This window comes from Brachionichthys hirsutus, chromosome 8 (assembly GCF_040956055.1).
Source record: "Brachionichthys hirsutus isolate HB-005 chromosome 8, CSIRO-AGI_Bhir_v1, whole genome shotgun sequence".
NCBI lineage: Eukaryota > Metazoa > Chordata > Actinopteri > Lophiiformes > Brachionichthyidae > Brachionichthys > Brachionichthys hirsutus.
The window spans coordinates 3,277,176-3,304,062 of record NC_090904.1 but is presented as its reverse complement, the minus strand read 5'-3'; the positions used below and the strand labels follow the sequence as shown (position 1 = coordinate 3,304,062).

The 26,887-nt window shown below is 43.0% G+C and overlaps 1 protein-coding gene across 1 annotated transcript in view; it reads left to right on the top strand.

Annotated features, from left to right (window-relative positions):
• Window positions 1–26,887, top strand: part of LOC137898042 (solute carrier family 12 member 5-like) — an 80,786-nt gene that overhangs the window by 41,878 nt on the left and 12,021 nt on the right. Inside the window, exons 2-3 of the mRNA XM_068742037.1 lie at window positions 20,489–20,589; window positions 20,805–20,942. Of these exons, the coding sequence (XP_068598138.1) occupies window positions 20,489–20,589; window positions 20,805–20,942 (239 nt within the window). The remainder of the gene's footprint in view (window positions 1–20,488; window positions 20,590–20,804; window positions 20,943–26,887) is intronic.

Sequence of the window (26,887 nt, the reverse complement as noted above, 5' to 3'; positions counted from 1 at the left end):
ACACATATTATACATCTCCCTTTTTGCCTGACTGACCACATTAAAGCCCAGTGGTCAAACTGTAATTCTGTCTTTAATGATGAAACTGGTGGCAAAGTTTTAGCACTTTCTGTCTTTCTGGATTTCTAATTCATGGCTATTAAGAGCATCATTAGAGGATATTAAGGTACTTTAGTGAAAATGGTTTGACAGGGTTTCGGAGGGTATTGTGGGTGAATGCATAATGAATGTTTCAGTCCAAGGCTAATAATGCCAAGAATAGTGGGGAGCTTCCAAGGCAGTTCGGCCATGAGCCTATTCTTAGATTTCATGTGACGTCACACAGTGTTTGCAGCGCCATCTTGAGGACCGAGTTGCAAGACGCCGTCCATTGGCTGTGCCTTGGGATGCGAATACGCTAAGTCTGAAAAAACAGGATTAACCTTTTATAATGTCCCCAAAAATACTGAACCTCGAGAGAGATGGATCGCTGCCATCAAGAGGGACCGCTGGATCAGTGAGCACTTTGTTCCAGGTAAGTAACTTAACATAAGTTAGCATTAGCTTACGCTTAGCTTGAGTAGTGTCAGGACTGATGAAGGATGAGTTGCAGGTGATTGCAGAAACACAGGTGACAGGAATGAGCTGATTGCAGGGGAAGGATCTGGAAGACAGGATAAGTGTGTGGAAAAACACAGGCCACAAGCTGTGACAATTTCTAGACATCAAAGCACATCTTTAAATAGAAGCCCTTATCCTCTCTTTTTTGTCTTATACATTAATGTATGATCCATAATTTGAATGGTTTTATATTTCATTTTTAAAGACCTGCCAAGTCTTCATCCTCACGTCTCAGTCCGTTTGCTGCTTGCTAAATTTCCTTCTCTGAGAGAGAGGGTTTTTTTTGCATACATGCTCCCATCTGTGTGAGCGAGAGCTGCCCATGACCTCCATCCAGTAATCCACGGACATCTACTCACACACTGCTCATCCTACAGCATTTGCCATCAATCGTCTTCTTTTCACACAGGTCCTGTCATCTTTATTCAGCATGTCTGGATTACTAAACTCAATACATCTTAATCCCCTCATCCTCCTACTCCACAGCTGGCCGGGCAGATTGGTCATCAGACCACTACTTTTTAAGCTTAGAACCTCGGCTGAGCAGCTTTTAGTCACAGCTGAGCCTGGCCTCAAACCCTCACTGCTGCCCAGCCACCAAAGAGTAATTGTACTGGGACCTTTTGAGTTGATGATAATTTTTCATAACACTCTGGTCATCCAAACACTGATCACCTTCCCTCGTTTTCCCACTTTTTTCCCAGTCCCAGATGTGGCTTTTATTTGTTTTTATATTTTACAATTACACATGCAATCATTATTTGACCATTTGAGAGATCAATAAATTACTTAAATACATAATGTACTGTATATGTTCCATTGTGGAAATGGACACCCTAAGAAAGCTGAAAGCTTACAAAAAGCGGTCAGACACCCACCAGCCTCGGTAAAATGAACATAATTCTGCAGTAGCTAAACCAAATAGAAAATTCATAATTTTATGAAATCAGCTTTTTTTCTAGTGTTATATTCATGAATTTATCATTACGACTGTTTGAGCAGTAACTTGAAAAAGCAGTGATCACACTATAAGAAGGGACAAAATTAAAATATCTGTTCTGATGGACCAGTTAAATAATGACTAACCCCTGATTTCATTACAGGCAGATAAAAAAAAAAGTGAGCCTTGTGGCCTTTTTATTTATTTATTTATGTTTTGCCTCTGTGGCAGTTGCCATCCTCCTCCTCCGAGGAAGCAGTAGGGGAAAAAACATCTGTACTTTGTATGTTTTGGGCCCTGAAGGCCTGACAGGCTCAATGGCACATGGATGGCCAAACCATCTCTGACTTAATGAGGCCATCCCATGCATATTTGGGATTGCAGTGCAGGATGCGAGAGGTTAACACCTTCGGTCTGTGCCGATGGTCAGCGATAGCGCGTGTTGAGTCTGCGAACATATACTGTTCCGTAAGAAGCCCACAGCCTTGGTCATTGCTGCTGCCTCCCAGCTTATGTAGTTGCTCCTCTTTTAACTTGCAAATATGGACACAGATGGCATCAAACAAAAGGTTACACAATCGTCTCGGCAGCCTCTGGGGTTGCTAAATCTAAATGTTTGACTTCTGGTTGGCCTCAAAATCACTCAGGACTTGCTTACTTGACAAAACCACATGAATCCAAGTTTGTTTTGTCCACACAAGAAATTAGTCTCATTCTTTCATTATGCCGTTATTAGTTATGCCTCTCGATTGTCGTGTCGGTGTTAATATTCAGATGATTCAACCAACAGGTTGAATCATTGCTGCAGTGGAAATATTTATCCAAGCTCACGTCTTTCTGTCTCTGCTATCCAACAACACCTCTAGAAATGATACACACAGCATCAACATTGTCTCACGCAAACAAACACAAAAGCGGGCATGTGATCCATTCTGGTTTGAATTGCGATCGGCGTTCTTTCGCAGTGGGATCAGGTCGCTCCCTCCAACTCCTCTTTGAGTAAATGTGAAGCGACACACTCAGATGGACGGTGGACGTGACGTGTTAGCTTTTCACCAAGAGCATAAGGACGCTGCTCAGATGGTCAGAAAGGCTTTGCTTGTATATATGGAACAAAAGAGAGAGAGAGGGGGAGAATAAGGCGACTCCAGCCTTTATCCCCTGCTGCATGACTCGTTGCTATAGCAACTTTACTTTGCATTCCTTCTCACCTGCTGTTTTTGATCAATTCTCAGTCTTTGTCCCAAAATGTCACGCCGTTGTTGGCGACTCACCTGCACCGTTGGAGAGGATTGCTGCTTACAGGAATCACCACTGACAGCGGTCCCTGCCATGCCCCTGGCTAACGAGTCATCGGGAGACAGGCGTCTCTGGAATGCCTCCAAGTTTTCAACCCATTTTTGAAAATGACAGAACATAACCAGACCTTCATCGGGGTCCTGGAGATGGATGAAGAACATGAACATTGCATAGCTAGAGGTTTTGATGCTTCCATGTTACATAAATGCCCTTGAACTAGGTGCATGTATGAGCTTTATTTTTGAAATGGTGCTAATCCTCCTGTTTGAATCAGGCCAGTGAATTGTAGCGCACTGTGTGTGAGGTCCTACATAATGGGTATATAGATAGATAGTGACAGTCAGACCTGCGTGAGGACACCAGGCATGCACAGGGAGTCGAGCCTGAGCTGGGGGCACCTAAGCATGACAACGTGATTCTCACGTAAACATGCATTTCTGCTGTAGCGATAGCAGCTGTTCATGTAAATATCTGAAAGCTATGACTCATTTACATTCAAAGGGACTCACAGTAGCGTACCCTCAGTGATTTATGTGTCAGTTCTCAATTCCTCAATTAGATTCTACTATTTGTCCTATAGATCAGCTCAGAAACAAAGTGGACATTTAGGAAATGAAGTGCAGTCAGCTCCATCCCCCTCTGTGCGTGTACTACTCCTCCAATCATGCAAGTGCTATCTGTTATCTAATGCACACTGTAGAGTGGATACACTAATGCACAATTATTGTGATCAATTCAAACCCGGCTGTTATGCAACAGCTGGGTTTTTTTTCAAAATGAGGCAGAATAAGACGTTAGAAGACTAAACACGGAAAGCTACAAAGTAGTTTGACAGTTTGTCTTAATAATACTGAACTGAACTGTCCTGGTCTAGTTCTCTAAATAGTTTGAAGGATTTCACTGTAAAATCACACTGTAAGAGTTTCTGAAAGCTCTGGTGACCCTGATTTTTCCAAACTTTCTTCACTGAGATAAATTTAATCTCATCTATTTTGGGCTAAAATCAAAGATGTCTACATGAGCTCTTTGTGTTGCTGTGTTGTTTTCTTCATTCATGAAGCAACAAAAAACCAAACAGACATGGTTAAATTCTAAAATATCGAAATAAATATTCTAAATATCCCCCCCCCCCCCAAATAAAATATACAAAATCAAATGGCACTAAGTAGGTCACATTGCAGCCATTCTGACTCCCCAGCTAGAGAAGGAGGTGATGAGACATAGATGGATATATACACGAGACGGAGAGGAAGGCCAAACAGAGGAGGTTTGAAGGTAGAATGTTGCAGTAGAAGATGTAGTGATGAGGTGAGCAAAGAAAAGCAGAGAGAGAGAGAGAGAGAGGGCGATGGAAGGATGGCAGCTCCCTGGAAATGAAGCAGAGGAATCACCAAACAAATAATGTGGGTTTTCAGAAAAAAAGCAGTGATTCATGATTGCAGCGCCAAAGAATGTTGAACGAGTACAAGGACTAAGAGTTTGTGGACAAGGATGGAAAGACCATAACGCATCTTTACCCACTCTGCATTGACGGATACATATGTGGTGCAGAGTGGTGATCTCACCTGAAAAGACTTTGCGGTTGCTGCTCTGTTGCATTCAGCTTTTACTCGCTCGCCAACGTGCACTCTTACAGAATGCGTCTTGCGTGTTGAGCCATGGAATGAGAAGAGGCACATCAAGACTTTGCTAATTAAGTTCGGCACTAATAACTAAAGGCAGGGTTTAATCTTGCGAATCAAGTGAGGATATTCAATTTTTTTTTTTGTGTGTTTGCCGAATTACGTGTGTTATTTGCATTAATAGAGCTTCATTCTTGTGCAATTGTGCATCGGGGCCTGCAGCCAAGAGCTCACCGTTTTCTTCTGCCTCCTTTGGTTTATTTTGTTTTTCATTAAAATAAGATAAATGAGGATATTGAGGGGACAAGGATTAGACTTCGTGTGACATCTCAAATGGTATCAAAGGCAATCTATCATCATGCGCACTCAGTCTGTAACACAGGCCAAGGACTTAACATTCACACAGAATAAGTCGGTAATGTGTCATCATAACCTTTGCACACATCTGACAGAAAGAAATTTAAACTCTTTTACCTCATAAAGGGCTTGTCATTTAAATCTGTTTTCTGTGCGGCACAAAGCATGTCCTTCAGAAGGCGTAGAAAACCAGCAAGGAGACTCAAACCCAGAGATGTTAGCATGGTAACTCATAACATTGTTTCATTTTAACAAGCATCTCTTTGAGTGCATAATCCCAAAACTGACAGTCAAAATAATCCAGGATCCAGTGGAGTCATTTTTTTAGGCCACATAGGAACAAATGTATCCTTCCCCCTCCGCTTAGAAAAAAAAAGAAAAAAAATTGAATTCACACGACCTCGTTTAAAAAAAAAAAACTCCATCCACATCTTACCCGCATAAGTGCGTTTTTAAACACATTCATAAGTATGCCAAACCATTCGGCTGCAGTAGTTACCCAAATCCGATCCAATCAGAACGCTCCGTCTCTCGTCGTCACTCCCGCAAAGCATGAAACATGGTGCCAGGCTCGTTCATGTGGACCGACAAGGAGGAAGAATTGCTCCTAAACGTAGTTTTGGAATATAAAGTCAACAAATAAGCAAAACGCGCCTGGACAGCTATTTACGCCAACAAAGTTTTTAAGGTATCCATGTCGTTTCTGAATGTAAATGCAGGTCGCACATGTGATGTCAGAGCGGTTTAGGTCGCAGGTAGCGTCATTTTGAAACCTAAAAAGCCTCGGTTACTGATGTCCACACATAAACGGCATTTTCAAAAATACTCACTTTGGATGAAGTCTTCCCACTTTCTGAAGTGACTATGAGTGTCTACCTTTACCACGTGAGCAACAGGAAGATGGTGGCATCCCAACGGTTCAGTCAGTGATGCAAAGGAAGATGCTGATGAACATGCATGTCGGCTTGTTTAGATCCCCACATGTTCTCATGCACATCGTATTCATTTGGAAATGGTTTCGTGCCATTGAGGGTTTTTTTTTTTTTGTGGACATCTTCTGGTCCAAATGTTTCTGAAGGACAGTCAAGAGTAATTTGCTCATCTTGAACTGTCTGGTCTCGTCCTCGTCAGAGGCAGCAGACTCTGAAGGGGATCACAGAGTCAGATGTGCGGAACAGCGTGACAACAAACGCATTACTTAGAGTTGCTCGTTCATGTCTGACAGCTGGAAACTTTTAATGTCACGGTGAACCTCTCCCGTTTAGAAATGTGACGAGTGATGACACATTAATGCATTCCTTTTTAATGAACGAGTGATTGCTGACACAGGTATCTAAAAAATGCAAACCGTCTCTGCTGGATGGAAGGAAATGCAACTAGAAATGATGTCTTATCATCCCAGCATCTCGTTCTGCTTCAGTCACCAACCAAAGACGAGAAAGAGCCAAAGATAGCTCTGTCAGTTCTGTTCATCACACTCAAAGCTTTTACTTACATTTGTCGGGGCGACGGTGTCGCAGGTGGTTAAGAGGGTCTTTCTATGATCGAGTGGTTGGTGGTTCTATTCCCGGCTCCAGCACATGTGTACACTGTCGTTGTGTCGTTGGGCAAGAGACTTCACCCATATTGCCTGTGTGAATGCAGTGAGCGAGTGAATGTCGGCGGCGGTCAGTCTGCCCCAGCGGCAGCTGTGGCTACAATAGTAGCTTCACCACGACCAAGTATGGAGTGAATGAATAACGCACAATGTAAAGCGCTATATAAAAATCTATGCATTATTACTTGTGTGTATATATATACACACACTTTTTCACACACACACTCAAGTCGATGCCACAGTTGCCGTGCTTCCGTGTGCTCACATCATCCTCCAGCACCGTGACTTTCCTAAACGTTCCGACGGTCGAAGCCAACCGGTGCAATTATTCTCCACCTCTGATTGATGACGCAGCCAGCTCCATCTGATGTTGGAAGTCCCCTGTACTACACGCCCTTATGGCCAGGCTATCAGCACACACACACACACACAGGCTTACGCAAGAGCACTGAAAATGCACCCAGCAGTAACTTGTTGGAACTGTGCATTCACGGGTGATACATCAAAATCCTCCCTCAAATGCAAACACTTGCTAAGCCGACACGTTTCATCAATCACAAGAGGCAGCAGGGTTGTTGTGTGTGTGTGTGTGTGTGTGTCCTCCTCTGTTATCCTCCCAGAAGTGACCTCTATTTACCTGTCATACACTGTTACCGCCACCAACACATGCAGCTACTGCAGTGCAGTGCAGCTGTGGCTATAGTATCCTCGTGCGCTCGCCGTCCGACATTGCGCCTCGGATGAGATAAGATTGGAAGTAGCTGATGAGGTGCCAAATACAAAATGTGTTACCTCGGAGAGAAGGCGACAATCCAGCAGGAAATGTCAGCTATGAAATATTGGACGAGGGGCTGCTTTTTAAAGAGACGTGGAAGGAGAGTGTGCCTTTCAAATCGACCGCGGAGGCTTGCGTGTCTCGAATATAAGACCACTGAGGACAGGAGCCTTTCATTTTACTGTGCTCACAAAGGCACATGCACGCATGTGTGTTGTGTCTGTGCTGCGCATGTGGTAATAGGGGTAGAATGGGCGTCTCTGCTCAGGCATCTGCCTTTGGTCGCTGAAGAGCCTCAGAGCGGAACAGATTCAGTCCAGCGCTTTGAGGTTCGGCTGCACTCGCCCCAGCCTTTGAACTGTGGACACGTCCAGCCTAATTAGCATTTCACCGGCATCCATCTTCAAAGGCAGCTGGTAAAGCAAGGAGCCTCGCGCGCACGCACACACACACACACGTCCGTATCAAAAGGGACCCTGTCCTTCCGCTGAGAGGTCTAATGTCCACTTTAGAAAGCTGCTGCATTTAATGGTCCGAGTGCTCGGGGCATTCAAGGCGCTTACCGAGGACAAGATACATTCCGGATAGTAATAGTGTATGCCCAGATGAGTAATAATCATGTAATTAATCAAGTAGTCTATTTGGATTATCATATAAAAATGTGGGAGGTCAAACGTCCTTTATAAAGAGCATTTGGGGCTCTTGTATACATCGTATTAATTTTGCTTTTGTTCGAATTGAAATGAATAAATGAGACACGCTTGTCTAATTAGCCACATGTTACCTGATTACAACAAACATCATTGCTGCGGTTTCATCAAGTGAATGCTTCACTCCAGCCATAAAAGCACCACCAAGTTAATTTCAATCCACTGCTGACATACTGCCAGTTCATTATCACATTATTGTATTAAATATATTAATTTACTTGTGTTTTTAGGGACTACTGAGCCTCTCTTGGTGAACGCAGTGATCCGCTTGTGTCCCATTTAAGATAAATATACAGAATATCCAGGTCTATCTCCCATCAGCTCCTGAAGCTGCAGCCATTCCATGCTGCTCATTGGTTGTCCGGTGGTCAACCTGGATTCTTAAAGCTTCTGTCAGACATGTACTTTGAAACTGAAATGTACTTAAGAGGAACGTACTTAACGCTAACAGCGCATCTGTCTGGGAAGAGGCAGGGTCTCCTCAGTGGGAATCCACTGACGGAGGCAGTAAAAGCAGGCCGCCAGCTGCTTCTGAATGACGAGAGTGGAGAGAAAAAACAGAACAGGAACATAAACCCGGAGTCGAGACAAAAGGTACAGGCAACAAGAGGAGTAAAGAAATGGATTAGGTCAGGCTGAGGCTCAAAGACGTTTAAGAGGTGATGTCCATAAAGGTTGAGCTTCCAGGGTAGAACTGACATGTTTAAACTTTTTTACCGAGCCTTGTTCACTCACACAGCAGCTGGTTTAAAAGAAGCAAATGGCAGGTTGCAGTGAAATGTTTATCACATCTGACAAACCATAGACCACATCTTAGGCTCAGTCCACATTCCCCCAACCCAAATTATTCCCTCACGTTCACGTTTCCACCGAGAAGCCAACTAAGAGGAAACTAGAAATACACACATCAACCAGTTTATTCCTAATTTAGACACAGATTACTTCCTAGCCAGCTTCATTGACAGCTTGTGTGATCTGGTGTGGAGGGTACCTCTCCTCCACTGACCAACCAGGACCGAGGCACACTCACTACAAGGATCATGTATTTCATTGTAATACCATTAACCAGTTTAAACTTGTGATACCTGAGTTTCACTGACAAAACGGATGTAAAGAACGTATTGAAACCATATAGACAGCTAGGATGTTCAAACAAAAACATAACCGCCTCGGCGGCGGTAATAAACTGGGTGACACAAGAGAATATCACAAACTAGCACACAAAGGAAGGGGAAAATAAATAAATTTAAGGCAGATAGAAGTCCAACGTTTCCTACGATTATAATCTTTTGAATTAAATCTTTCTTTTTTGTTAAACAAAGATCCTCATTTACACCAATTCCTTTTTATTTTTTTTGCACACACCTGGTCAATAAATCTGACTCTGGTGGGAGGAAATATAGGAGGAGGAGGAAAGGTGGGGGATGCAAATCATGGGCCGAGACATGAAACAGGCTAATACTGAGGAGAAAAGACCCAAACTGGATGGATGAGTCGTTCCTTGTAGGCCTGTTTCTCCGTGTGTGCTGTATCTCTCTGTGCAGCCACCGAATGGAAGTATAATGTAAAGACAGCTCTGCCTGCATCCTGCATTTTTGTGGAGAAAGTGCAGCAAAGTTCTCACCAATAGTTCACTGAATCTCGTCTGCCTCACTGCTGATGATGCCGACATATGCGGCCCTGCTTGTGCTTCATTTATTTCCGTCTGTGCGTTTGTAAACACCGGAGGTTAAAAAAAACTAGGATTGGTTTGTTTGTTTGTTTGTTTGTTTCATGTGCCATATGGTAAGATGAGCTAAAATACCAATTTTACCTCTCTTAAAGCAAATGCTTTAAATAAATCCACATTATTATTTTTTGATATGAGTGTGTGTGTGGGAGAAATTCACATTCTCCTAATGAGAATGTGAATTTTGAGCCACAGGAACTGGTGACACACACTGTTTTTAGAGATATGGAGGATGTCCAAAGCTACATAGCAGAGGATGAGGACCGATGACGAGAGTGCTGTCCTCCACAGATCTGTATCGTCAATATCTTTTATTTGTGCATTTGGTGTGAACTGAAGAAAATGGTGTATTGTGTCTGCAATGGATGGACCCTGATAGCAGCTCTGCGTCAGAGTATAAACTGAACGGATTCCCTTTGTCGGTGTCCTCAATTTCTACCGCTGTTCTGTCTCTCTCCCTGAGCTCATATCCGACACTCCATCTCCTCTCTGCTACAGCCATTATTCTTCCACATCTATTCCAACATTCCTATTTTTTTTTTCATCTTTATCCCCACTTTTCTTCCTCCGTCTCACCTCCTGGCTATCCTGCTGTTTGCACAGAGATACTGTGGAAGAGGGAGGCACAGAGTTAGACGGCAGGCTGGATTCATGACCTCTTATCTTGACAGTGAGACATATGACTGTGCTGCATCCACACGGCTGCAGCGTAAGCCACTGTAGATTTCATAACACCCAGCCGAGCCCAGTGCTGGATTGCACCAAGCCCCATCTACGTATGTAAATGATACATGTGAGATGGATAGAGATGAGGGAACACTGTGACAGCACAAGGTCACTGTATATAAAGTTACAGCATCTCCAACTTGGAAGATCTCAGCGGGTTTATCCAGGACAGTCACTGGCTGGAGCCGGTCCGTGAAGTCGACTAATGGCAACTGTGTGTCATCTTGCTCTTCCGTGTCAGACTCGGAGGTGTAAATAAATGATAAGTATCTGGGATATTGGATTAAAATCAGAGGAGGCTTGTCCTCGGAGAAGGAAGAAAACCGTATAATCGTGATAATTATGAGACGTCATTCAGCACAAGAAAAGATTTACTTCTGAGTGTCACCATTCGGTAAGGATACCTGATGCTCGGGAATATCGGGATGTCTGATCCTTTCAAGTTAGAGAGCATATGGATTGTTTGTTTGTTGAAGCCAGTTTCTAAGACCCTCTCCCCTAACTCAGTGATTGGAATGTCGACTCATTATTCATTAAATCCTGGGGACAGGTGGGATGAATCCAAGTGGTACCTGCATGGCAGCGACTCTCCCTGTGTGGAGTGTAGTCCTGGCGTATAACGATCCATCCTAAATCTTGTCGTTGTCCCCTGCAGCTGTGTCAATAAATCAGCGTTCCAGGGGACAGTAATTGGTTGGACTTTTCCCACGATGTCCACAAACAGCCCAGAAAACAGAGGCCTTCAGCTTCCCTGCAGACCTCTCGATTTACCGCCGATAAACATCCAGCCTCAGATCATGAGACTGACTCTTGATTCTGCAAGTGGTGAACCCTTATCTCCATGGTTATGGGATGCTGAAGGAATCTCTCAGGGTATGCGTCAAAAATAAAAAGATTGCTCAATGTTTTGCAGAATCACTTTTCATGAGCCTTTTAAGACTTTTAAAGTTCATTGTGGAATACTGCAGCGATCTCCTGGGAAATAGACGGCTCTGTGGCATCGGGCCGTTGTGTTATTTGTCAATCTGTCAAGAGCATGTCGTGGTCAGTGTCAATGGTGTGTGTGATGACAGCGGCCATCCTTCCAGGACAGAGGTCAACCGCCAGGCTCTCGCTGCCTCGGTTGATTTCAGCAGCCCATTTCTTCCCATGTTGTCAGAACGTTCTCGACTTGAGTTGCTATCGTGTCCAAAGTGGATTCCTTTGAATGATGAGCTCTTGACACCAAAGTGGCCCAATCAGACGCAGGTTAATGTTGTTTCCTCACAGTTGCTGACTTGTGATTTTGAAACCACAATTCCAAGAAGTCAAAACAGTTGAGATCATGTGTGATGAAATATCCCTTCATACAAAAGCGGTCCAATTAAAGACCATTATATATATATATATAAATTTGGAGTGCTGTGTCTTGGTTGACAGTGTTTTTATGAAGCAGCTCCGTTTGCTGCTCCATTTCCATCTAACAGGCTGACAGCTCACTGAGGTTATTTCTAACTACAGTGCTCTGTGACTGAACTGTCTGTATATTAATATCCCCTCTGGACTCATCCCATCTTATGTCATCTCACTAAAGTACCTGGAGGCAGAATTTGTTATTTTATTTTTTGTCCAAGCTTGTGAAATATGAAGTCTCATTTTCCTCTGGTTTATATCATTACAAAATGAAATGCATTTTGATAATTATTCAGACAAGAAGTGCGCTCTGCGCTCTGCTTCATTATTATGCTTTGGTTTACTCTTACTTGAAGGTTTTAAACGTGTCTAATTTAAACCACGCTCAAAACTCTTTGACAAAGAGACACAGAATCAGTCACACCCTGCTCTTAATTAGCAACGTGGCCTCGTTACGTCTCGTCACACACACAGATTCAGAAAGCATCGACTTCTGACGGCCGATGAGAGAAGAGGGAGATTAGAGCAGACAACAATGGATGTCTGCCACCGCAAGTTTCCATAGTGTGCAATTACGTGGTAGAGTGTGCTTCATGCTTGTGAGCATGTAAGAGGGTCGGAGAAGGATGCTGCATCATCAGTCACTGTCACTAAACACACACACACAGGTCAAGTCTTTCTATTTAAGTAGAGGCCATCTTTTACAACGTCACATCTCCTTTCCACTAAATAAGTCATTATCTCTCTACCACTAGAGACAGTAGAACAGATAATGTCCATAAGCTCAGTTGCTAATGCTGTCGGCTTTATTTGCCCTACGCCTTCCACTGTACATTTCCTCTGGTGCATGACTAAAAAGAGCCTTTTTTTGTGGGGGGCTAAGAATCTAAATTTTAAAATGTGTTGTTTGGGCTTCATACCATTTTAAAACTTTGTAAAAATACAGATGATTAGGATCCACGGAGGGGAAAAATCTACTTACATCAAACTGTCCAATGATTCAACATGTGCTGCCTGTGCACTTTAAATAGGTAAGCCTTTCTATGGGTTAAGGGGGCAGTTAAGAGAGAGAGTGTGTGTGTTTGTGTGTGACACTTTGTCTCTCTCTGAGGACAACGCTGTAAAAAAGCTCCGCTCTCAAGGCTTTCATCTCAGTCCAAATCCAAACCACTGCAGCCTTATTTATTTATCTTCCAGAGACCAGAAACACTCACTAAGATCCACGCCTCCACAGAATGAGCCTTGGCCTTGTGGTGGGTCTCCCAGTAGAACACACACACACACACACACACACACACCAGAAACATTGTTCCACTCAACAAAATCAGAAATACAAAATTGACATAATGCACATAGTGTATTAATATAAATATAACAGTATAATATTTAAAATGTAAAAATAAATTTAGAAAATTTAGAAATTTAGAAAAACATTATGAGCCATTGTTTTTCCTCCATACTATATATTGATGAAAATGCAAGTACTCTTCAGTAAACATAAACCACCCATGTAAAACATGTCAGCGCCATGACAGACGTGATATTCTGAACTCCTACAAGTTGAAAGTGGTGTGTTTAGCAGCTTTTGCATTTTGCTCCTTGCAAGAATTTTATGACCCTTTTTTTTTGCTCAGAGATTTAATTTCCTTGCTAATCAGTAGGATTTATACTCTTGGATCCTTATGAATTGGTCTAGACTGACCTCCCTCAGCCTTCTTGCCCCGTCGCAGTAGCTCGCCTTGACATTTGGAGGGGATGCTATATTCTTGCACTGAAGTTATATTTGGCTGCGTTACATAAGAAGACTCTCTTTGTCTCCTCAAAAGAAATGGCGTGAAGCTTGGCAGGCATGCAGCACTGAACTGTGTGGCACATCACAGAGATATGCCATAAGGGTTCCTCAGCTTCAGCCAGGAGCTGTCGGTCAGTCTTAAGAGTATTTAAAGCCTCTTATCATCATGAGATCAGCTATGGCACATGATCTCCGTGCTTTAACTTTGGAGGGGCTTGAAAGAGCTTCACTGGCCCGCTAGAGGCAGACGTAGAAATGTTGACCTGAGAAACTCTTTTGGAAAAGAGGACAGACGAGAGGTTGAGAATAAGGGCAGAGAGAATAGAGCGTGAAAAGAGAACGTGGAGATGGGTGTGGGAGAGAAGGGAGCACAGGGATATGTTATCACACCTTGACCGGAGAGAGAACGGAATGAGGAAAGGTGCTGCGAGCGTTCTCTGGGCTTCGGCGGATTGCTTTCTGTCTGACATGGGAGCCGGGCTGGGGACGGACAGAGAGCCTATCCCCAGGCTTTGGTCAACAGAGACGAAGCTCAGATGTTAATTTGGTTCTTGATCCACCTCCAGCATTCCATCAGAGTCGGAAAGCTGCAGATCTGGCAATATGAGAGCCCTGTCAACTTGGATCACCTCCTCGAGATGGGACAAACCATCGCGACCGAAAGACTGCCACATGGCGATTGGATTCCCAACCTGTCTCCCTAGTCCTCAGTCTCTCAGGTTGTGACTCAGCTAAAATACCTTAATCTCATCCTGTAACCAACTGCTCAGCCCTCTTATTGCAGACCCTTTTATAAATATATATATATATTTTTTTGAAGAGCCAAATGTATAATAAAAGTTTGACTTCTGGACCTGCACAAGCGCCGAAAGGGAAAAAAACAATTCCGAGTTAAATTGGTTTCCTGGCATGTGATAACTTGGTGTGGATTTTTAATCCATGACCTTATGAAAATATGTCAATCTCCCAGCTGCTATCATTTTCCCCATCCTGCCACCTTCCTCTCCACCCGGCTACCTGCCCCTGTCATTTTCCTCTGGCTACGCTGTTCTTTACAAAAGTCAGATAGCAGGTGTGGGAAACCTTTGCCCCTCATCCAATTACCTCACCAGTGAATCACGCAACCCACCCTCACCTCTCTTCTCTCCCAGTCGTTTCACCTCCCTGCTGCTTTCTCTCCCTCGCCTCCACCCACACAATTCTGTCATCTCTTTCCTTCTTCCCTGCAGCCCCGTTAGGCTTTGTCGCTTTCCAATTACAGCGGCAGTCGGCAGCGAGCTAATGTTACCTCCGCAGGACGTCTCCATGCATGCAGGAGGCCGGTAGCTGCCTGCAGAGACACGAGGCACCTTCTCATAATAAGCCCACCAAACTTCATCAGGCTCCAGTGTTGCTGCCTTCCCATTGATAGCCTTTCACCACACTCTTTTTCCATCCGATTTAAATTCAATTTAAATTAAATTAAAAAAATATGAATAAGAACACATTTAATGGAATTCAGTTAAATATCAGAATTCAATCAAGTCAAAACTTGAGGTTTGTGAGGGTCATGTGGCTGCACTGGCTGATTGGCCTACGACTCACACCTGTTTTCTGCCTCTCATCCCAGACACACCTGAGGCTGATTACGACCGGCCTTCATAAGCCCTGCTCCGCCCGCTGTTCCCAGTCGGACTATTTTTCATGGATCGCGTCCCTGCGTACAGAGCGTCTTTCTGCCGCTCCTCATCCCTGGGATCTGCCTTTGTTAGAGTTTTGTATTTTGAGCTTGCTTATTTGGTTTGTTCTTTTGGCTGTGTCTTTTTGTTTAACAAGATATTTTCGTTGGGCTCCAGCCACCCCGTAACCCAGCAGCTCCGGGATAGTGACTCGGCTGATGAACATTCCAGTAAAGCTTATAGTCACGTTTGTACTGTCTCCGTCCTCTGTTTCTTGGGGTCCTCTCGCACCAGTCCGTAACAAGGTTTCTATTTAAAAAGATTTTTACTGACCAAATGGAAAAAAACTTGTTTTTGAGTCAAATAGAAGGATTTCTCTCGAATAATATTGTTGCTAGAGGTCACTTAACCGTGTTGTACTATAATTTGAAAAGAGGCATCAATTGAATTATGTCATAGATAGAAGGATAAGAGTTTATTAAGAAAGGATTCTATGTGATTTTGTTGCACCATTTCATAGTTGAGTCTGGAGGTCTCGTGCCTCTTTCCCCTGAAAAGATATTCGTCAGCCACAGATCTGAAACAATAAAATGGGTTTTGTTTTTGCCTTTTCTGTAAGTCTGCTCCTGCATACAGTCACTTCCTTTGCTTGACGTCAGACAGGTTGCTGCTAGGAAGCAAGCGCAGGGGTCTTCCATTCAACAAAAATGAATCCCGACACGCACGGATGGAGGACGAGGCAAAAATTAGGCCTAACCTACTCATCAGACATCAGACAGCGACATGTACGGAGGCCTGGTCAAGATGCAGAGGACTGCAGTACACTCTTGTGTCCATGCAAAGGCATCCTCTTCCTCTGTTTTCAGCCAATGAGGTGCCGTTTGTCGTGGGAGCCAATCAGGAGCAAGGATCTCTGCTGGATGTGTTTGAAGGGCTGAAGAGACAGGACTGTGTCAAAGTCGTACCCTGCGAGACAAGGCTGTATTAAAATTCATACACTGCTGAAGCGCCGGCCTGAATACTGATCAGATCCCATCCTGCAGCACTTGCTCTGGAAAAATGTGCATCCCTACATAGGCATCCACACTAAGCAGACCTTACATACATATAATGATAGAAGCATCTCCTTATTTAAAATAGCAGCAGTGCAGAAGAATAAAGAGACTCGCAGAGGAGAGTGGGAGAAAAGCGAGCAAGAGCTCTGGTGAGACGAGGCTGCCTCTGACGTGGAGCTGAATCCATGATAGCAAGGACGAGAGGGAGAGAGTATCTATTTATGACAGTGTGTGGAGGCAGATGTAGACATGCAACCCTTTGCTGTTGCTATGTTTCCCCTCCGTGCGTTATGTTTGTGCTTTCTGTAAATCATTTGCACTGCAGTATTTAAAGAACGACACTTTCCCATTTAGACTTTCCTCCCTATGTACCTTTTCGTGAATAGTCATCGAATGAGAGCAAAAACTGGCAAGGTGGGATGATCAAGGTATTACTGTATTCGTGTAGAGTCTAAACACATAGACTTTGTGCTGCAGTCTGTTGTTGAGCAATCATTCTATTTTATGATGTATCATCCTTTATCAGCTCAATTTATCATCATATGATTTTGTCATTTTAAAAGCATCCATAGTCACTGAGTCAATCTATACAAATGTTAGAGTTTTCTCTATTATTTTATTATAGTTTACTAGTTTTGGTCAGAATATACCGTAATATAAATATACAAGCAACATTCTGAAATACTGAGTACATTTTATGACATTTTCGTACATTATCAGGTTTTGTTGATTAATTATGCTTTCTAATAAAAAATATATATATGATAATCTGTGAAAAAACACCGATTAAAATAATGGTTAGTTGAAGTTTTAGACCATTTTATGTAAGGTAAGATAAATATTATTCATAAAAGGAAAGTTGGTACAAGGATACAAACAGCCATGCATTGATAAGGACACTAAAAACTGAACATAACAACAGCAATGAAAGTACGTTAGGACAGAATGAAGTGACGAGACGTTGCTGTGAGAAATACAATAATCCAAGTTTTACATATTTGCATTTATTATATAATATGATAAATGAATATGACAAGATAATATGAAAAGCGTTGCTTTAGATTTTTTCAAGATTACTTTAATTTCATTGTTTTTTATTTGTTTAAATTCAAACATTCTCTTGTGTTCCTCCATGATAATAATATAACATTAAACTGCCTCCTACATTTAGGTCAATTTTAGGTAAATATTTTTCTCTCTTTTTTTAAGAATTACACATGAACATGTTTGGGTCAATCCCAATTGGACTGGGATTTAGATTAAGATGACCTTAATCCTTCACCTGACTCCACCCAGTATTCAGTCTCACTCTCTATATATAGAGAGAGTGATGGACATGCAGAGAGAACTCGGGTTGAATTCATGTGTTACCATGGTGACGTTTCGACGAGACAGAGGGAATCAGCCGGCGATCTCATGAGTCATGCATGACCTGCTTGGATTTGACGATGCAGCAATGAACAATGGTGGGGAACAAAGCCAGAAAATCCAGCTCTTGTCTTTTTCTTTATTATTATTGTTTGTTTCCATCCCACTAATTCCGTTGAAATTCCCCAGTCTTCCACCAAATCAAGTATTTCTCTCTGGATGCAAATTAAAATTCTCCAAGCAAGCGTGTGTACTTGTGTTCTAATCTGAAGTAGCTGTGAACACATTTTGGATGCATATAAAATGCCTCATCGGAGTAATCATATTTAATGTGCCCCGGTTTTCACATGAAAATGCTGAATTCCATGCTTCTCCACTCGGACCAAGATTAATTAGCCACAGCCGCCACACAAAAGTGCTAGTAGGGTCCGAGCCAATCTTCTCTACCACCCCACAAATGGACACACTGACATGTGTGTCCATGCTTTTTATGGCTTTTCCTCTTCAACGTCGATCTGCAGAGATGGTGCGATGAGGCAGGAAGACAGAAAGAGGAAGGAAGATGTCCGACCGCTGCAAGATCAATGGCACCAAGTAGAACAGCTCTCACTACACCTGTTCAGAGACCTGTGACTGTGTGGAGGCAACAAGCCAGGTCACACTTTCAATTTATGCTGCGATATTGTTGTAAAAACAAAAGAGCACATTTGAATAATATCAGATTACGCCAGATTACAGGATGTAAAATTCAAGTCCCACAGAAATCGGTTTTAGTCTTGGCTAATCTATAGTGTTGAGGCAAAACAAGTGTCATGAAATAACGATCACTTGCAGGACGAAGGCAGCTGATTGATTAATTGATCAAGCATTTAACAATTAGAAATTACTGCTACCAGAGTTCACCTTTACTATTTTCAAATAACAAAAAATCAGCAAATAATCATATTTAAATTTCTCAATTAATCTGTCCAGCTCAGTGTCAGAATTCCAGTGGAGGAATGGCGAGGTTAGCATTTCTGATTGCTGTGCTAAAATCCTTTATGCAACAGTGACATATAATGCTCTGCTGTCTCCCCACGCAGCAAGCATGGGGAGAGGAGGGTGGATGCAGTGTTTTTTTGTTTTGCGGAGGATTTGGAAGGAGATTGCTCGCTCAGTGAGCAGGAAAGCTCTGGATTTTGACCATAGATAGGGAGAGTTCTTGATAACGAAAGCCACTGTTGGATGGATCCCATCAGATTGAAGGAGGATAAGCAGCTTGGGGATGCGGTCGGAGCAAAAGTCTTTTAGCGCTCATTGATTTGAATGTTGAGTTTAAATGATTAGATGAGGAGGAGAAATGGGTTGTGGAGAGATATGTGGATCTACAGGATATCGGGTAGCGCAGTGGTATTTGAAGAGTTATACAACTTCATCTTTGTGTTTGTGCACTGTGTGTGGATGTTTATTTTTTTTATGCATTTTGACCTTTAAGTATTGTGTGTGTGCGAGAGAATGTTGGTGTCTGTTCATATACAGGATGTAACTATCTATTGCAAATAGTGAAGTTAGATGTCAAACACTTATTGAACACCGATGATGGCGGCCTGACCTGGAAGATTAAACCCCCATGGCTCACCGACGGAAAGAGAGCAAATACTTTTGGCAATCAATTGTATGCCCAATGGAGTCTCTTCATGTGAATTGTGCAACTGACATTTAGCTCTGCTTTGTATAATAGGCCCAATAATATATATTTTATAAATTGCTCTCTCTCAACATTCCCATTTCAGGTCTGGTTGGCTTGCCCCTTTATTCCTTTTCGTATCTCCTTCCATCTTCTCTGATGCACCCTCATTCTCTTCCTATCAGCGCTTCACCTGCCTTTTTGCTCTCTTTTCCTTTCCTGCCCTAAATTGTAATGCATGGCCCCCTTTTTTCTGAGTGGTCCTATTGGTCTATCTGTAAAACAGTGGCTCGCTGCTAGCAGTACCCAGACGTCATGGCACATGGCTCCAGCAGACTGGCTATAAATAATCTGGCCTCATGGTGCTCAGTCCAAGGCGGGACCGAGAGGGAGAGCAATCTGCTGTCTCCCTCAAGAGATGCCGAACAGGAAAGGTGCAAATGAACTCGTGATTCTGATTCCCATTGGTTTTGTAGAGCAAACAACGCTCAGTTGCTGCGCTGGCCGGATAAAAAAAGAATTAAACCTCAGAATGACTCCAACCTCGGCATTCAAAAGCATTACAACCCGGTCCGATCATCTGTTTGCATTGCTGTGTTGTTGTTGTTGTTTTTACTCTTTGCAAATATGAGGGGTTGTTTGCTCAAGGGGCAGTGCTGCACAGTCCTGCATCAAAGTTACATCGTTTGCTGCTGTAATGCTGCTTAAACAAAGAGAGCAAAGATAAGTGGCAGGGTGGCGTAGTGGGTAGCACTGTTTTCTCGCAGCAAGAAGTTTTTGGGTTCAAGTCCTATCTGTGAGGAGTTTCTCCAAGTTTCCTCTTCCCTCCAAAAAACATGTAGCTTCGGTGGATTGATCGCTCCAAATTGTCCGTCGGTGTGAATGTGTCCTTGATCGGTTGTCTGTCTATGCGTGGTCCCGCGATGCGCTGGCTACATGTCCAGGGTGGACCCCGCCTCTCACCCCGGGGGCAGCTGGGATAGGCTTCAGCATCTTCCGTGACCCGCTCCATTCGTTACCTTCGGCCTTGATCTTTCTATCTTTGTGCCTTTCCGGGCTTAAACGATGAATGAATAAAACCTGCGCTGTCTTGTTGTTGCTGGTAGAAAAAAAAGTTGTTTATGAGCAAGAGAAGGTCACCCCCCCCCCCCCCCCCCCCCCCCCGACGCGATTTTAAATGGAGGTCTATTTGTATTTTCCAGGTGACAGCAACCCCAAGGAGTGCAGCCCCTTCATCAACAGCAGCGATGCGGCTGCAGAGAAGACCCAGCAGTACGACGGCAAGAACATGGCCCTGTTTGAGGTGTGGCCGATACTCTACGCCCAGATCCAAAAGAGCGAGCAGTATTTATATTGTGTTGTTGAAGTTTTTATTCTTCCAGTTAAGATTAGCAGAAGGGATACAGGATGTTCAATTCAACGAATTGTGCATCTCTTCTCTGCTAATATGAATTTAAAATGAACACACGTTGGTGTTAGAAAAATGCTGAGCCAGCTCGTCTGCTTGTGCATCTACAGGAGGAGATGGACACCAGCCCCATGGTGGCATCGCTCCTCAGCAGCCTGGCCAACTACTCCAACCTGCCCCAGGGGAGCAAGGAGCACGAGGAGGCCGAGAACAACGAGGCTGAGTCATCGCGCAAGAAGCCTGTCAAGGTACCAACATGAATGTTGTAACAGCATGTGTACTGTAAAGCGGTGCCATTCATACTGTGGACGTGTCGTTACTCGGACTTGGTTGACTTCAGCAGAATAATTAACTATTCGTTGTTTTCCTGGGGATGCTGTAATGCGTTTAACTGCTCGTCTAATTGTAAAAACATTTAAATCTATACTTTATAATGTGTTTAAAAGCAGCCTAGTGACCATTTTCTTGTTTCTGTGATTCTGATTTGATGAAGCATAAAACGTCAGATTTTATTGACATAATATTGCTGGAGTGACGGCGGCTAAAAGTAAATGCTTTAACTTTCTGAGTCCGACACAGTCTACTAAGGCGAAGGATTCTTATTTTTATTCTTGCACTGGCTGCTGCAGTTTAGATCAATTGCAAAGGGCAATTTGTTCACAGGAAGATGGGATGCTCATTATAATACTTAAATATTTCTGTTTTTCTTTAGATTTGCATCATAAATTCCTCAAACAGTTTAGAATCTGTCAAATATTCTGTGTTGATATTTTAAATCCCTATTTCCCTGTTTCTGGATTGCATCTTAGATGCCTCTCACTAATGAGTTCCTTCCCCATCATCCTCTGCTGTTTCTGCTTTTGGATGTCGGGACGCCAACAGGAAGGAGACTGTTTTATTTTTTATTTTTTTGTCTCCATATTTGAAAGGCAGATACATTATTAATGCTAAGGGAAAGGCAGTTTCAGCCAAAAGGCAAAGCTGAAATGTGAGGAATGAGGATAATGGTGACGAAACAATGAAAGATCTTAACATAGAATGACAGGATCTTTTTACACTCAGCGACTCCAGACTCCTGGAGTCTACTTTAGACTTTGTGAGTGGCTTTGTGAGTGGCTTTGTGAGTGACGGCTTGACCCTGTCTGTTACTGTCAGACAGGTTCTCCTCATTTCACACCTTCAAATGGTTTCTCTGATGATTAACAAGGACAGCAGTTTTCCTGTCTGAGATTCTGTATACTTTCCCCTCCCTGAACTTTCTCCCCCTGGTATTTCTTTCCCTCTTTTATATATATTTTTTCCATATCATCGTGCTATCATTTAACATGTTCAAAGAGGGTTTATCCATGAAGATTGTGCAGACTAGAGAGAATTGTGTGTAGTGATCTGAAAAATGTGTGGTGTGCTATTGAGAATCGAGTGAAAAGCAGGAATTGTGCTTGTGGTTCTGCAGAATTGGTTTAGGGAGTTGGTACATGAGTTTGAGGTTTCAGTGATTGAGTTTCATGTTCGGATTTTTGTGTGTAGGCAACGTTGAAAAACTGTCAATTCTGGGATGGCGATTGGCTAAGGTCTCTCACGTGATGGCCACATGGTTTGCTGACCCATGCGTATCCCTAAGAGATTCTGCAACATTACAACAATGGCACATTCACAGCCACAAGATGTTGCACGTCGGGCAATAATACTGTGTTCCGTAGCAGAGCTTGGCGGTCCATGTGCATAAAGGGCTCCTGATGGATGTTGAGGCTGCAGTGACAGACAGCCCGGTGAGAGGCCAGTGGTAAGTGGTAGGGCAGCAGGAGGCAGCGGATCTGGAGTGGGTGCTGCTGAAGGTCCTGTTGTGCATCTAACACACCTGAGCCATGCATTCAGTGGGTTGAGTGCACTTCCCAGGGGGGGGTAGTAGTGGTGGGGTTGGGGGGGGCAGCTGTTCCGTCCTAATTCAATGGTGCCGCGCGGGCCTACCTGCGGTTCTGCAGCAGTCAGTGTTGCCTTTTCTCTCGGTGGCTGGCTCTCCAGGGAAATCATCATTCTGCCAGCTCCCAGCCCATTGAACAGAATCTCATTCAGTGTGTGTGTGTGTGTTTACAGAGCAGACGCTGCACGGGGCTGCAATCCCCGTCCACAAATGAACAAATGAAACAGCAAATGAATGAAAATAGAAAAGCATCCCTCTCAATATGCACCCTCCTTTTGTCCCTATCAGAGTCATTGATTTAATGCATACACAAGTGTTCCATCTGTATGAGGCTATTTCTCCATATGAAGTCGTTGGGAGCATGCATTTGTTCACCAAATGTTTTGTTCCTGTGGCTATTTCTCAAACCCACTGAGGTGTTTTATCATGTTCAGGTTCTCAGACTCGCTGTAAGCCCTCTCCGTATCCACTGTCTCCGGCTTCACATCTTATGTAACAGCCAGGATTTCTAACAGACAAATACAGATTCAAAGCCCGCTCATTGTCAAATCTGGATTATCATTTCTAACTCAGCTGTGAGCTGCAGATATTCATACAGCACCGGGCATAGGAGGCCTACTTGACTGTGGTTTGCCATTATGTGGGCGAGTAGGCAGAGAAACAATATTTTGCACTCTGTGAAGAGTTATTGCCTCTGTTGGACATGAGATTCTCCTGTTTTAATACTTAGAAATCCCCTGACATGTACTAAACCTCATACACTAACTAACATAGACTCACAGATGAGGTGAGGCAGGAAGCGCCTTGGAATATGATGTTTTCAGATGACATTGTGATCTGCAGTGAGAGCAGGGAGCAGGTGGAGGACAATTTAGAGAAGTGGAGGTCTGCTCTAGAAAAGAGAGGAATGAAGGTGAGCAGGAGTAAAACAGCTTATACAGTATGTGTGTAAATGAGAAGGTCCCAGGGGGAACAGTGAAGTTACAAGGAATAGACGTAAAGAAGGTAGAGGACTTCAGGTACCTCGGGTCAACAGTGCAGAGTGATGGAGAGAATGTGGAAAGGAAGTGAAGAATCGAATTTAAACAGTCACAGCTTTAGAATAACTTAAAGAGCCTCAAATTCCTCGCAGTTATTCTAAATTATTGGATGTAAATTCTGTCTCGCTTTCCTGTAATAATATACTTTTTATTACAGACCTACCAGAACTGCTTTCTGCAAGAGCAGCAAAAACCATTTACAGTCTCACAACAAAGTGCTGACGATGCTCCTTTCTACCTGCAACCACAGACTGCTAATGTGTGTTACACACCGAGTCCCCGAAGGACGCGTCAGGGGAAAATCAGGTTTTTTTTAATTACAGCACTGCTACTGGATGATTATGAGAAGGAAAGAATTTGAAAGCATTTCTCCTGCTGCAGTTATTTGCTGTAAATACATGCAAAACAAAATATACCATGTTGCTCTTACTGATTTATTTAAATAAATGGACAATGAAGTTCTTCTTGAACTTTCAACCTTGTGCTAATCTAAATATTGATGAAGGAAATACAGGGAAAGTGATAATGGATCGTTTTTCCGATCACCAGCCTTTAATGACGCTAGAACTTTTCCAATCAATGCATATTTGGATACAATTGTTGTTTTAAAGGATGAATCCAGGATTCCATACATTGTAAAAAATATTTAAATCCTTGACAAGCAGATGATGAAAACTCCTCTCCGGCACGCCGTAGGACACACTCGCAGTGAGTCGCAATCTGATTTGCATATCTTAGACAACAGAAAAAACATTGTGTAGCGGAGGAGGTGACAGGGAGAGAGATGAGGCTTGTTCTCCCGCAGAGGAGCGTAATGGGGACCCTTGATTGAGGCCCACTGAGGCGCACAGCAGAGATTCACTGCTGTGAGGATTAAGTAGTGGAACAGACTAAAGATGGTGGGTCTCAGTTTGATGGAGCAAAATCTGTGTCAATGAGGACAATTATAGATGTAAAAATGTTGCCCACATACAATGAAAGCATGCAACCCCGCCGGTATACTGTGTAGGAGTAGATTGTGATGAATTTGAAGCATTTATTGCAAAATAAATGAATTCGTACATCTGAGCTGTGAAGTTTTCAGAAACGACGTTCAGATAAGAGAAAATTTTCTTCATAAAAATGTGCTGTCAGAAGACTGAACCGTTGTTCCCAACCGAGGTTGTGTTTTTGCAAGGGTTTGTCTGTCTGTTTGCAAGATTCCAGAAAAACTACTGGTTGTAGCTTGATGGGGGGGAAACAACAATCTGAAGATGGGTCTTGGTTTAATTTATATCCCGTTAAATTTTGAGAGTGATCCGGATACCCGTCTGGATACAATGTTTTTTACTTATACTGGAGGCTTTTTCAAAAAATCATATCTTCTAAAATATGTCTTTGATGTACTCACCAAAAAATGACAATAACAAAAGGGGTGCGATATGAACTATCATGCTAAATGTCTTCTGGAACTGATCCAGAATGAGGTCAGGAAAAAAATATTAAAGTTTAACATTGAAAACTCCATTTATGAATTTAAAAATCAGTTACAAATACACATCAACTCCGATTTACTTTCGTGGTTGGTGTTTAAAGAGAGCAAGATACCTTGGAACCTTTTGATGATGATCCAGATCACCATGTGGACGGTGTAAATCTAATTAGGAGGGGAACGTGCTGCTCGGCGGAGGTTTGTGTTCTCTGAGTGCTTTTCTATTTAAGGCTGTTTATTTTTCTAAGTCACAGTTGGTTCAGATTACATGTATCACAGACATGATATGATATGATATGATATGATATGATATGATAGGACGTCTTCACATTTACTGCCAGGTTTTGGAGATAAGTTCTGAGTGTGAGATCCCATGCCCTTGTTTATCTAAAGGAAATTAGAAGATAATTAAATTCGTAAGACCTGTTTGGACTCGCTCTCCCTTCCTCTGTTTCCCCATCCGGAAGATGCTCGCTCCCTCTCATCATCTCTACAAACAGTGCATTATTAATGTTCTTCAAGCAAATCACATACTGTAGCAGCAGACACAACATTATTCATCTGTTGTCAGGATGATTTGATTAAATGTCTGGTTTTCAGCATCTGCTCTCAGTTCCCAGTGCAGGGTTGTTGTTGTTGTTTTCTTTTTTTTGAGTCCCCCATCTTGTGTTCTGGCTGTCCTGTTTCAGCAAATTCAATAATTTAATAATATGAATAAGTGTGTGTGTTTTTGCACAAATCCACTCTGGCAACAGCATCTTTGCAGAGACCACAGCTAATCAGCTTTCTTCTCACCCTATTTGTTTGTACGTGAGTTACAAAGAAGTGTGCGCTATCTGTGATGTGTTGACGTGGCAGTTAAGGTCTGTGCTCACACTTAGAGATAAAGGTCACGGCTGAATGTCAGCGTAATGAGCCTTCATTAGCCAGGCTGTCCTCGAGCAGGAAATGAATATACCTCCATTATGTCCCAGGTCAGGCCATGTGCCCTTCCTGTGTAATACATACCGTCACTTTGGACACGCACACACAGAACATCCCTGAAACCTTCACTCTAAATCTGTGCAGCAAACGCATATTCATTCTCCAAGTAATTACCTTCAATGCAAAGACCATGAAAGGATTCTCAGGGTGTACAGATCAGCTCTGGGCCCACTGAGCTACACCAGGGGTAGCACTGCACCAAAACCCGCAATAACGCCCTACCAATAACCTGCCATTGAACAGATTGCTCCCCTGGTTGCCTCCTGATCTCAAAGTTTCCTTTCCTTAATCTTTAACTCATTCATTTTCATCTCAGTGCCCCAGTTTTCGCGTATTTTTCCCGATTTTCCAAGCCCCACTATGACTGCAAACGGCGAACCTGCCAAATAAAAGATTAAAGTCTCTTATTTCATCAGAAAAAAAAAAGAGTGAGGTGCAGCTTTTCCAATATTTAGAATTGTTTTATCATTTGAATCACTGCCTGCAACATGAAAAGAAAGCACCCATTTAGGGCTTACACAAAGAAAAACAATCACATTGAATTACAAAAAAAAACAGTGCTGTGACAGTCGCTGGTATTCTCACCCAAAGCACCATATCACAATATCACAATATCTTGCACAGCAACAATCTGTGGTCGTAAATGTCTTGTTGCCTTTGTGGCAGCTTAACCGTCTTGTTGTGTTGTCTTTGGATGCGACCTTCTGTGAAATAATTAGACACACAAATGTGCACACTGAGATTCCCAGCATGGATGGTTGGTGTTGACTTTCACTG